This window comes from Chiloscyllium plagiosum, unplaced genomic scaffold, assembly GCF_037043375.1.
Source record: "Chiloscyllium plagiosum isolate Xiang-an unplaced genomic scaffold, Cpla_swu_hap1 HiC_scaffold_50, whole genome shotgun sequence".
Classification (NCBI taxonomy): domain Eukaryota; kingdom Metazoa; phylum Chordata; class Chondrichthyes; order Orectolobiformes; family Hemiscylliidae; genus Chiloscyllium; species Chiloscyllium plagiosum.
In genome coordinates, this window is record NW_028270188.1 from 57,161,449 (window position 1) to 57,175,393 (window position 13,945).

The 13,945-nt window shown below is 51.8% G+C and overlaps 1 protein-coding gene across 1 annotated transcript in view; it reads left to right on the forward strand.

The window, feature by feature from the left end:
* The window catches only part of LOC148135325 (uncharacterized), a 94,175-nt gene that overhangs the window by 35,652 nt on the left and 44,578 nt on the right, over positions 1-13,945 (forward strand). Inside the window, exons 9-12 of the mRNA XM_087985121.1 lie at positions 453-686; positions 5,204-5,437; positions 7,842-8,075; positions 11,710-11,943. Of these exons, the coding sequence (XP_087841247.1) occupies positions 453-686; positions 5,204-5,437; positions 7,842-8,075; positions 11,710-11,943 (936 nt within the window). The remainder of the gene's footprint in view (positions 1-452; positions 687-5,203; positions 5,438-7,841; positions 8,076-11,709; positions 11,944-13,945) is intronic.

Consider the following 13,945-nt stretch of genomic DNA (forward strand, 5'->3'; position numbering starts at 1 on the left):
GGTGTCACTTGTTATAACTGGGAGTCATTGGGCGATATGTGAGTGTTGCTGGGAGTCACTGGATGCAACTGAGTCTCACTCAGTATCTCTGGGTCTCATCGGGTGTCATCCAGTGTCTCTGGGTCTCACATGGGGGCTCTGACCATCTGTGGGTCTCTCTGAGAAACACTGGGGCTCATTGGGAGTCACTGGGTGTCTCTGGGTCCCTGGGGGTGTCCGTGGGGGTGTACCTGGGGGTGTCCCTTGGTCCCTGGGGGTGTCCCTGGGGGTGTCCCTGGGGGTGTCCCTGGGGTGTCCCGGGGGTGTCCCTGGGGGTGTCCCTGGGGGTGTCCCTGGGGGTGTCCCTGGGGGTGTCCCTGGGGTGTCCCGGGGGTGTCCCTGGGGGTGTCCCTGGGGGTGTCCCTGCCGTCCTGGCCCTCCTGTGAATACTCTCTCCTTTCCCGTATTCCCAGTTTCCTGATAAACATTACGAGGATATCGACAGGATCCGGAGACGGAAGGTGGATATCCGGGCGATGGCAGGAGGAGCTGCTGCCCCTCTCCCTCCCGACAGGACAGAGGATCGACTGGGATCACCCTCATTACCAGGAGCACCGACCTCTGACCCCGCACCCACACACGCTGCCCGTCCCCAGGCAGTGGAATGGGGTACGGGGGTCCCACTATACGATGCCAACTATCAGGAGGTGAGGACCCAGTGACACTGTCTAATGGACAGAATGTCACCCATCGAGGGGCAGGAGGAAGGGGTACCCCTGGGAACGGGGAACGAGTACGTCACTGTGTGTGGGGAACCCACTGCCCCTTTAGCACACGGTCACTGGGTGACACTGGGTGTCATTGGGAGACACTGGGTGTTACTGGGAGACACTGGGTGTCACTGGGTGACATTGAGAATCACTGGATCCCATTGAGGTTCACTGGGTGTCATTGAGTGTCACTGGATCCCATTGAGTGTCACTGAGTGTGATTGAGTGTCCCTGGATCCCATTGAGTGTCACTGGGTGTCATTGAGTGTCACTGGATCCCATTGAGTGTCACTGGGTGTCATTGAGAGTCACTGGGTGTCATTGAGTGTCACTGGGTGTCATTGAGAATCGCTGGATCCCACTGAGTGTCGCTGGGTGTCATTGAGTGTCACTGGATCCCATTGAGTGTCACTGGTGTCATTGAAAATCACTGGCTCCCATTGAGTGTCACTGGGTGTCATTGAGTGTCACTGGGTGTCATTGAGAATCACTGGATCCCATTGAGTGTCGCTGGGTATCATTGAGAATTGCTGGATTCCATTGAGTGTCACTGGGTGTCATTGGGGAATCACTGGATCCCATTGAGTGTCACTGGGTGTCATTGAGGTTCACTGGGTGTCATTGAGAATCACTGGGTCCCATTGAGAGTCACTGGGTGTCACTGGGTGTCAGTTCGGTGTCCCTCAGTCTCACCGATTGGTTCTGGATGTTATTGCGGGAGAGTCACTGAGGGTCTCTGGCTGACACCTGGTGATGCAGGATGTCCCTTGGTGTCACTCAGTGACAATGGGTATTGTTGGGTGTCATTGAGGTTCACTGGGTGTCATTGAGTGTCACTGCATCCCATTGAGTGTCACTGGGTATCATTGAGAATCACTGGGTGTCATTGAGTGTCACTGGATATCATTGAGAATCACTGGGTCCCATTGAGTGTCACTGGGTATCATTGAGTGTCACTGGGTCCCATTGAGTGTCACTGGGTGTCATTGAGAGTCACTGGGTGTCATTGTCAGTCACTGGATCCCATTGAGTGGCACTGGGTGTCATTGAGTGTCCCTGGATCCCATTGAGTGTCACTGGGTGTCATTGAGTGTCACTGGATCCCATTGAGTGTCCCTGGATCCCATTGAGTGTCATAGTGTGAGTCATTGAGAATCACTGGGTCCCATTGAGAATCACTGGATCCCATTGAGAGTCACTGGGTGTCATTGAGTGTCACTGGATCCCATTGAGAGTCACTGGGTCCCATTGAGAGTCACTGGGTATCATTGAGTGTCCCTGGATCCCATTGAGTTTCACTGGGTGTCATTGAGTGTCACTGGATCCCATTGAGTGTCACTGGATCCCATTGAGTGTCACTAGGTGTCATTAAGTGTCACTGGATCCCATTGAGTGTCATTGGGTGTCATTGATAATCACGGGGTCCCATTGGGTGTCACTGGGAGTCATAGAGAATCACTGGCTCCCATTGAGTGTCACTGGCTGTCATTGAGAATCACTGGGTCCCATTGAGTGTCACTGGATGTCATTGAGAATCACTCGGTCCCATTGAGAGTCACTGGGTGTCATTGAGTGTCACTGGGTGTCATTGAGTGTCACTGGATCCCATTGAGAGTCACTGGGTCCCATTGAGAATCACTGCGTCCCATTGAGAGTCACTGGGTGTCATTGAGTGTCACTGGATCGCATTGAGAGTATTTGGGTGTCATTGAGAATCACTGGGTCCCATTGAGTGTCACTGGGTGTCATTGAGTGTCACTGGATCCCATTGAGTGTCATTGGGTGTCACTGGGTGTCACTGGTCCCATTGAGTGTCACTCGGCGTCATGGAGAATCGCTGCATCCCATTGAGTGTCACTGGGTGTCATTGAGAGTTACTGGATCCCATTGAGTGTCACTGGGTGTCATTGAGAATCACTGGATCCCATTGAGTGTCACTGGGTGTCATTGAGAATCTCTGGATCCCATTGAGTGTCACTGGATCCCATTGAGTGTCACTGGGTGTCATTGAGTGTCACTGGATGTCATTTGAGTGTCACTGGATCCCATTGAGTGTCACTGGGTGTCATTGAGAGTCACTGGATGTCATTTGAGTGTCACTAGATCCCATTGAGTGTCACTGGGTGTCATTGAGAATCACTGGATCCCCTTGAGTGTCACTGGGTGTCATTGAGTGTCACTGGAACCCATTGAGAATCATGGGTGTCATTGAGAGTTACTGGATCCCATTGAGTGTCACTGGGTGTCATGGAGAATCGCTGCATCCCATTGAGTGTCACTGGGTGTCTTTGAGAGTTACTGGATCCCATTGAGTGTCGCTGGGTGTCATTGAGGGTCCCTGGATCCCATTGAGTGTCACTGGGTGTCATTGAGTGTCACTGGGTGTCATTGAGTGTCATTGGGTGTCACTGGGTGTCACTGGATCCCATGGAGAATCGCTGCATCCCATTGAGTGTCACTGGGTGTCATTGAGAGTTACTGGATCCCATTGAGAGTCACTGGGTGTCATTGAGTGTCACTGGGTGTCATTGAGTGTCACTGGGTCCCATTGAGAGTCACTGGGTGTCATTGATAATCACTGGGTCCCATTGGGTGTCACTGGGAGTCATAGAGAATCACTGGCTCCCATTGAGTGTCACTGGCTGTCATTGAGAATCACTGGGTCCCATTGAGTGTCACTGGATGTCATTGAGAATCACTGGGTCCCATTGAGAGTCACTGGGTGTCATTGAGTGTCACTGGATCCCATTGAGTGTCACTCAGTGTCATTGAGTGTCACTGGAGCCCATTGAGTGTCACTGGATCCCATTGAGTGTCACTGGGTGTCATTGAGAATCACTGGGTCCCATTGAGTGTCACTGGGTGTCATTGAGTGTCACTGGATCTCATTGAGTGTCATTGGGTGTCACTGGGTGTCACTGGATCCCATGGAGAATCGCTGCATCCCATTGAGTGTCACTGGGTGTCATTGAGAGTTACTGGATCCCATTGAGTGTCACTGGGTGTCATTGAGAATCTCTGGATCCCATTGTGTGTCACTGGATCTAATTGAGTGTCACTGGGTGTCATTGAGAATCGCTGGATCCCATTGAGTGTCACTGGATCCCATTGAGTGTCACTGGGTGTCATTGAGAGTCACTGGGTGTCATTTGAGTGTGACTAGATCCCATTGAGTGTCACTGGGTGTCATTGAGAATCACTGGGTCCCATTGAGTGTCACTGGGTGTCATTGAGTGTCACTGGATCTCATTGAGTGTCATTGGGTGTCACTGGGTGTCACTGGATCCCATGGAGAATCGCTGCATCCCATTGAGTGTCACTGGGTGTCATTGAGAGTTACTGGATCCCATTGAGTGTCACTGGGTGTCATTGAGAATCTCTGGATCCCATTGTGTGTCACTGGATCTAATTGAGTGTCACTGGGTGTCATTGAGAATCGCTGGATCCCATTGAGTGTCACTGGATCCCATTGAGTGTCACTGGGTGTCATTGAGAGTCACTGGGTGTCATTTGAGTGTGACTAGATCCCATTGAGTGTCACTGGGTGTCATTGAGAATCACTGGGTCCCATTGAGTGTCACTGGGTGTCATTGAGTGTCACTGGATCCCATTGAGAATCACTGGGTGTCATTGAGTGTCACTGGGTGTCATTGAGATTCACTGGGTCCCATTGAGTGTCACTGGGTCCCATTGAGAGTCACTGGATCCCATTGAGAGTCACTGGGTGTCATTGAGTGTCACTGGGTCCCATTGAGAGTCACTGGGTGCCATTGAGAGTCACTGGGTGTCATTGAGTGTCACTGGGTGTCATTGAGAGTCACTGGGTGTCAGTTCGGTGTCCCTCAATCTCACCGATTGGTTCTGGATGTTATTGCGGGAGAGTCACTGAGGGTCTCTGGCTGACTCCTGGTGATGCAGGATGTCCCTAGGTGTCACCCAGTGACACTGGGTATTGTTGGGTGTCATTGAGGTTCACTGGGTGTCATTGAGAGTCGTCAGGTGTCCCTGGGTGCCATTGGATGTCATTATGAGTCACTAGATGTTACTGGGCCCCATTGGGTGTCACCGAGAGACATTGGGTGGCAACTGATGTCATTCAGTGTCACTGGGAGTATGTGGGTGTCACTTGTTATAACTGGGAGTCATTGGGCGATATGTGAGTGTTGCTGGGAGTCACTGGATGCAACTGAGTCTCACTCAGTATCTCTGGGTCTCATCGGGTGTCATCCAGTGTCTCTGGGTCTCACATGGGGGCTCTGACCATCTGTGGGTCTCTCTGAGAAACACTGGGGCTCATTGGGAGTCACTGGGTGTCTCTGGGTCCCTGGGGGTGTCCGTGGGGGTGTACCTGGGGGTGTCCCTTGGTCCCTGGGGGTGTCCCTGGGGGTGTCCCTGGGGGTGTCCCTGCGGTCCTGGCCCTCCTGTGAATACTCTCTCCTTTCCCGTATTCCCAGTTTCCTGATAAACATTACGAGGATATCGACAGGATCCGGAGACGGAAGGTGGATATCCGGGCGATGGCAGGAGGAGCTGCTGCCCCTCTCCCTCCCGACAGGACAGAGGATCGACTGGGATCACCCTCATTACCAGGAGCACCGACCTCTGACCCCGCACCCACACACGCTGCCCGTCCCCAGGCAGTGGAATGGGGTACGGGGGTCCCACTATACGATGCCAACTATCAGGAGGTGAGGACCCAGTGACACTGTCTAATGGACAGAATGTCACCCATCGAGGGGCAGGAGGAAGGGGTACCCCTGGGAACGGGGAACGTGTACGTCACTGTGTGTGGGGAACCCACTGCCCCTTTAGCACACGGTCACTGGGTGACACTGGGTGTCATTGGGAGACACTGGGTGTTACTGGGAGACACTGGGTGTCACTGGGTGACATTGAGAATCACTGGATCCCATTGAGGTTCACTGGGTGTCATTGAGTGTCACTGGATCCCATTGAGTGTCACTGAGTGTGATTGAGTGTCCCTGGATCCCATTGAGTGTCACTGGGTGTCATTGAGTGTCACTGGAACCCATTGAGTGTCACTGGGTGTCATTGAGAGTCACTGGGTGTCATTGAGTGTCACTGGGTGTCATTGAGAATCGCTGGATCCCACTGAGTGTCGCTGGGTGTCATTGAGTGTCACTGGATCCCATTGAGTGTCACTGGTGTCATTGAAAATCACTGGCTCCCATTGAGTGTCACTGGGTGTCATTGAGTGTCACTGGGTGTCATTGAGAATCACTGGATCCCATTGAGTGTCGCTGGGTATCATTGAGAATTGCTGGATTCCATTGAGTGTCACTGGGTGTCATTGGGGAATCACTGGATCCCATTGAGTGTCACTGGGTGTCATTGAGGTTCACTGGGTGTCATTGAGTGTCGCTGGGTGTCATTGAGAATCGCTGGATCCCATTGAGTGTCACTGGGTGTCATTGAGAGTCACTGGATCCCATTGCGTGTCATTGGGTGTCATTGAGTGTCACTGGATCCCATTGAGTGTTACCGGGTGTCATTGAGAATCACTGGATCCCATTGAGTGTCGCTGGGTATCATTGAGGTTCACTGGGTGTCATTGAGTGTCACTGGATCCCAGAGTGACACTGGGTGTAATTGAGAATCACTGGGTGTAATTGAGATCACTGGATCCCATTGAGTGTCACTGGGTGTCATTGAGTGTCCCTGGATCCCATTGAGTGTCACTGGGTGTCATTGAGTGTCACTGGATCCCATTGAGTGTCACTGGATCCCATTGAGTGTCACAGTGTGTGTCATTGAGAATCACTGGATCCCATTGAGTGTCACTGGGTGTCATTAAGTGTCCCTGGATCCCATTGAGTGTCACTGGGTGTCATTGAGAATCACTGGATCCCATTGAGTGTCACTGGGTGTCATTGAGTGTCACTGGGTGTCATTGAGAATCACTGGATCCCATTGAGTGTCACTGGGTGTCATTGATAATCACTGGGTGCCATTGGGTGTCACTGGGAGTCATTGAGAATCACTGGATCCCATTGAGTGTCACTGGGTGTCATTGAGTGTCACTGGATCCCATTGAGTATCCCTGGATCCCATTGAGTGTCACTGGGTGTCATTGAGAATCACTGGATCCCAATGAGTGTCTCTGGATCCCATTGAGTGTCACTGGGTGTCATGGAGTGTCACTGGGTGTCATTGAGAATCGATGGATCCCATTGAGTGTCGCTGGGTATCATTGAGGTTCACCGGGTGTCATTGAGTGTCACTGGATCCCAGAGTGACACTGGGTGTCATTGAGAATCACTGGGTGTAATTGAGATCACTGGATCCCATTGAGTGGCACTGGTGTCATTGAGTGTCACTGGATCCCATTGAGTGTCACTGGGTGTCATTGAGTGTCACTGGATCCCATTGAGTATCCCTGGATCCCATTGAGTGTCACGGGGGGTCATTGAGAATCACTGGATCCCATTGAGTGTCACTGGATCCCATTGAGTGTCACTGGGTGTCATTGAGTGTCACTGGGTGTCATTGAGAATCACTGGATCCCATTGAGTGTCACTGGGTGTCATTGATAATCACTGGGTCCCATTGGGTGTCACTGGGAGTCATAGAGAATCACTGGGTCACATTGAGTGTCACTGGGTGTCATTGAGAATCACTGGGCCCATTGAGAGTCACTGGATCCCATTGAGTGTCACTGGGTGTCACTTGTTATAACTGGGAGTCATTGGGCGATATGTGAGTGTTGCTGAGAGTCACTGGGTGTAACTGGGTCTCACTCAGTATCTCTGGGTCACATTGGGTGTCATCCAGTGTCTCTGGGTCTCACATGGGGGCTCTGACCATCTGTGGGTCTCACTGAGAAACACTGGGGCTCACTGGGAGTCACTGGGTCTCACTGGGAGTCTCTGGGTCTCACTGGGAGTCTCTGGGTCCCTGGGGGTGTCTCTGGGGGTGTCCCTGGGGGGGCACTTGGTCCCTGGGGGTGTCCCTGGGGTGTACCTGGGGGTGTCCCTGGGGGTGTCCCTGGGGGGTGTCCCTGGGGGTGTCCCTGGGGGTGTCCCTGCGGTCCTGGCCCTCCTGTGAATACTCTCTCCTTTCCCGTATTCCCAGTTTCCTGATAAACATTACGAGGATATCGACAGGATCCGGAGACGGAAGGTGAATATCCGGGCGATGGCAGGAGGAGCTGCTGCCCCTCTCCCTCCCGACAGGACGGAGAATCGATCAGGACCACCCTCATTACCAGGAGCACCGACCTCTGACCCCGCACCCACACATGCTGCCCGTCCCCTGGCAGTGGAAGGGGGTACGGGGGTCACACTGGACGATGCCACCTATCAGGAGGTGAGGACCCAGTGACACTATCTAATGGACAGAATGTCACCCATTGAGGGGCAGGAGGAAGGGGTACCCCTGGGAATGGGGAACGGGTAATGTCACTGTGTGTGGGGAACCCACTGCCCCTTTAGCACACGGTCATTGGGAGACACTGGGTGTCATTGGGAGACACTGGGTGTTACTGGGAGACACTGGGTGTCACTGGGTGACATTGAGAATCACTGGATCCCATTGAGGTTCACTGGGTGTCATTGAGAGTCACTGGATCCCATTGAGTGTCACTGAGTGTGATTGAGTGTCCCTGGATCCCATTGAGTGTCACTGGGTGTCGTTGAGTGTCACTGGATACCATTGAGTGTCACTGGGTGTCATTGAGAGTCACTGGGTGTCATTGAGTGTCACTGGGTGTCATTGAGAATCGCTGGATCCCACTGAGTGTCACTGGGTGTCATTGAGTGTCACTGGATCCCATTGAGTGTCACTGGTGTCATTGAGAGTTACTGGATCCCATTGAGTGTCACTGGGTGAAATTGAGAATCACTGGATCCCATTGAGTGTCGCTGGGTATCATTGAGAATTGCTGGATTCCATTGAGTGTCACTGGGTGTCATTGGGGAATCACTGGATCCCATTGAGTGTCACTGGGTGTCATTGAGAGTCACTGGATCCCATTGCATGTCATTGAGTGTCACTGGATCCCATTGAGTGTTACTGGGTGTCATTGAGAATCACTGGATCCCATTGAGAGTCACTGGGTGTCATTGAGAATCACTGGATCCTATTGAGAGTCACTGGCTGTCATTGAGGTTCACTGGGTGTCATTGAGTGTCACTGGATCCCATTGAGTGTCACTGAGTGTGATTGAGTGTCCCTGGATCCCATTGAGTGTCACTGGGTGTCGTTGAGTGTCACTGGATACCATTGAGTGTCACTGGGTGTCATTGAGAGTCACTGGGTGTCATTGAGTGTCACTGGGTGTCATTGAGAATCGCTGGATCCCACTGAGTGTCACTGGGTGTCATTGAGTGTCACTGGATCCCATTGAGTGTCACTGGTGTCATTGAGAGTTACTGGATCCCATTGAGTGTCACTGGGTGAAATTGAGAATCACTGGATCCCATTGAGTGTCGCTGGGTATCATTGAGAATTGCTGGATTCCATTGAGTGTCACTGGGTGTCATTGGGGAATCACTGGATCCCATTGAGTGTCACTGGGTGTCATTGAGAGTCACTGGATCCCATTGCATGTCATTGAGTGTCACTGGATCCCATTGAGTGTTACTGGGTGTCATTGAGAATCACTGGATCCCATTGAGAGTCACTGGGTGTCATTGAGAATCACTGGATCCTATTGAGAGTCACTGGCTGTCATTGAGGTTCACTGGGTGTCATTGAGTGTCACTGGATCCCAGAGTGACACTGGGTGTCATTGAGAATCACTGGCTGTAATTGAGATCACTGGATCCCATTGAGTGGCACTGGTGTCATTGCGTGTACCTGGATCCCATTGAGTGTCACTGGATCCCATTGAGTGTCACTGGATCCCATTGAGTGTCACTGGGTGTCATTGAGTGTCACTGGGTGTCATTGAGAATCACTGGATCCCATTGAGTGTCACTGGGTGTCATTGATAATCACTGGGTCCCATTGAGAGTCACTGGCTGTCATTGAGTGTCACTGGGTGTCATTGAGTGTCACTGGATCCCATTGAGTGTCACTAGATCCCATTGAGTGTCACTGGGTTTCATTGAGAATTACTGGGTCCCATTGAGAGTCACAGGATCCCATTGAGTGTCACTGGATCCAATTGAGAGTATTTGGGTGTCATTGAGAATCACTGGGTGTCATTGAGTGTCACTGGGTGTCATTGTGTGTCACTGGGTGTCAGTTCGGTGTCCCTCAGTCTCACCGATTGGTTCTGGATGTTATTGCAGGAGTGTCACTGAGGGTCTCTGGCTGACCCCTGGTGATGCAGGATGTCCCTAGATGTCACTCAATGACACTGGGTATTGTTGGGTGTCATTGAGGTTCACTGGGTGTCATTGAGTGTCACTGGATCCCAGAGTGACACTGGGTGTCATTGAGAATCACTGGGTGTAATTGAGATAACTGGATCCCATTGAGTGGCACTGGGTGTCATTAAGTGTCCCTGGATCCCATTGAGTGTCACTGGGTGTCATTGAGAATCACTGGATCCCATTGAGTGTCACTGGGTGTCATTGAGTGTCACTGGGTGTCATTGAGAATCACTGGATCCCATTGAGTGTCACTGGGTGTCATTGATAATCACTGGGTGCCATTGGGTGTCACTGGGAGTCATTGAGAATCACTGGATCCCATTGAGTGTCACTGGGTGTCATTGAGTATCCCTGGATCCCATTGAGTGTCACTGGGTGTCATTGAGAATCACTGGATCCCATTGAGTGTCACTGGATCCCATTGAGTGTCACTGGGTGTCATTGAGTGTCACTGGGTGTCATTGAGAATCACTGGATCCCATTGAGTGTCGCTGGGTATCATTGAGGTTCACCGGGTGTCATTGAGTGTCACTGGATCCCAGAGTGACACTGGGTGTCATTGAGAATCACTGGGTGTAATTGAGATCACTGGATCCCATTGAGTGGCACTGGTGTCATTGAGTGTCACTGGATCCCATTGAGTGTCACTGGGTGTCATTGAGTGTCACTGGATCCCATTGAGTATCCCTGGATCCCATTGAGTGTCACGGGGGGTCATTGAGAATCACTGGATCCCATTGAGTGTCACTGGGTATCATTGAGGTTCACCGGGTGTCATTGAGTGTCACTGGATCCCAGAGTGACACTGGGTGTCATTGAGAATCACTGGGTGTAATTGAGATCACTGGATCCCATTGAGTGGCACTGGTGTCATTGAGTGTCACTGGATCCCATTGAGTGTCACTGGGTGTCATTGAGTGTCACTGGATCCCATTGAGTATCCCTGGATCCCATTGAGTGTCACGGGGGGTCATTGAGAATCACTGGATCCCATTGAGTGTCACTGGATCCCATTGAGTGTCACTGGGTGTCATTGAGTGTCACTGGGTGTCATTGAGTGTCACTGGGTGTCATTGAGAATCACTGGATCCCATTGAGTGTCACTGGGTGTCATTGATAATCACTGGGTGTCATTGGGTGTCACTGGGAGTCATAGAGAATCACTGGGTCACATTGAGTGTCACTGGGTGTCATTGAGAATCACTGGGCCCATTGAGAGTCACTGGATCCCATTGAGTGTCACTGGGTGTCACTTGTTATAACTGGGAGTCATTGGGCGATATGTGAGTGTTGCTGGGAGTCACTGGGTGTAACTGGATCTCACTCAGTATCTCTGGGTCACATTGGGTGTCATCCAGTGTCTCTGGGTCTCACATGGGGGCTCTGACCATCTGTGGGTCTCACTGAGAAACACTGCTGCTCACTGGGAGTCACTGGGTCTCACTGGGAGTCTCTGGGTCTCACTGGGAGTCTCTGGGTCCCTGGGGGTGTCTCTGGGGTTGTCCCTGGGGGGGGCACTTGGTCCCTGGGGGTGTCCCTGGGGTGTCCCTGGGGGTGTCCCTGGGGGTGTCCCTGCCGTCCTGGCCCTCCTGTGAATACTCTCTCCTTTCCCGTATTCCCAGTTTCCTGATAAACATTACGAGGATATCGACAGGATCCGGAGACGGAAGGTGGATATCCGGGCGATGGCAGGAGGAGCTGCTGCCCCTCTCCCTCCCGACAGGACAGAGAATCGATCAGGACCACCCTCATTACCAGGAGCACCGACCTCTGACCCCGCACCCACACATGCTGCCCGTCCCCTGGCAGTGGAAGGGGGTACGGGGGTCACACTGGACGATGCCACCTATCAGGAGGTGAGGACCCAGTGACACTGTCTAATGGACAGAATGTCACCCATTGAGGGGCAGGAGGAAGGGGTACCCCTGGGAATGGGGAACGGGTAATGTCACTGTGTGTGGGGAACCCACTGCCCCTTTAGCACACGGTCACTGGGAGACACTGGGTGTCATTGGGAGACACTGGGTGTTACTGGGAGACACTGGGTGTCACTGGGTGACATTGGGAATCACTGGATCCCATTGAGGTTCACTGGGTGTCATTGAGTGTCACTGGATCCCATTGAGTGTCACTGAGTGTGATTGAGTGTCCCTGGATCCCATTGAGTGTCACTGGGTGTCGTTGAGTGTCACTGGATACCATTGAGTGTCACTGGGTGTCATTGAGAGTCACTGGGTGTCATTGAGTGTCACTGGGTGTCATTGAGAATCGCTGGATCCCACTGAGTGTCACTGGGTGTCATTGAGTGTCACTGGATCCCATTGAGTGTCACTGAGTGTGATTGAGTGTCCCTGGATCCCATTGAGTGTCACTGGGTGTCGTTGAGTGTCACTGGATACCATTGAGTGTCACTGGGTGTCATTGAGAGTCACTGGGTGTCATTGAGTGTCACTGGGTGTCATTGAGAATCGCTGGATCCCACTGAGTGTCACTGGGTGTCATTGAGTGTCACTGGATCCCATTGAGTGTCACTGGTGTCACTGAGAGTTACTGGATCCCATTGAGTGTCACTGGGTGAAATTGAGAATCACTGGATCCCATTGAGTGTCGCTGGGTATCATTGAGAATTGCTGGATTCCATTGAGTGTCACTGGGTGTCATTGGGGAATCACTGGATCCCATTGAGTGTCACTGGGTGTCATTGAGAGTCACTGGATCCCATTGCATGTCATTGAGTGTCACTGGATCCCATTGAGTGTTACTGGGTGTCATTGAGAATCACTGGATCCCATTGAGAGTCACTGGGTGTCATTGAGAATCACTGGATCCTATTGAGAGTCACTGGCTGTCATTGAGGTTCACTGGGTGTCATTGAGTGTCACTGGATCCCAGAGTGACACTGGGTGTCATTGAGAATCACTGGGTGTAATTGAGATCACTGGATCCCACTGAGTGGCACTGGGTGTCATTGAGTGTCCCTGGATTCCATTGAGTGTCACAGTGTGTGTCATTGAGAATCACTGGATCCCATTGAGTGTCACTGGGTGTCATTGAGAGTCACTGGATCCCAGAGTGACACTGGGTGTCATTGAGAATCACTGGGTGTAATTGAGATCACTGGATCCCATTGAGTGGCACTGGGTGTCATTGAGTGTCCCTGGATTCCATTGAGTGTCACTGGGTGTCATTGAGTGTCACTGGATCCCATTGAGTGTCACTGGATCCCATTGAGTGTCACAGTGTGTGTCATTGAGAATCACTGGATCCCATTGAGTGTCACTGGGTGTCATTGAGAGTCACTGGATCCCATTGCGTGTCATTGAGTGTCACTGGATCCCATTGAGTGTTACTGGGTGTCATTGAGAATCACTGGATCCCATTGATAGTCACTGGGTGTCATTGAGAATCACTGGATCCTATTGAGAGTCACTGGCTGTCATTGAGGTTCACTGGGTGTCATTGAGTGTCACTGGATCCCAGAGTGACACTGGGTGTCGTTGAGAATCACTGGGTGTAATTGAGATCACTGGATCCCATTGAGTGTCACTGGGTGTCATTGAGTGTCACTGGATCCCATTGAGTGTCACTGGATCCCATTGAGTGTCACTGGGTGTCATTGAGTGTCACTGGGTGTCATTGAGAATCACTGGATCCCATTGAGTGTCACTGGGTGTCATTGATAATCACTGGGTCCCATTGGGTGTCACTGGGAGTCAGAGAGAATCACTGGGTCCCATTGAGTGTCACTGGGTGTCATTGAGAATCACTGGGTCCCATTGAGTGTCACTGGGTGTCATTGAGAATCACTGGGTCCCATTGAGAGTCACCGGGTGTCATTGAGTGTCACTGGATCCCATT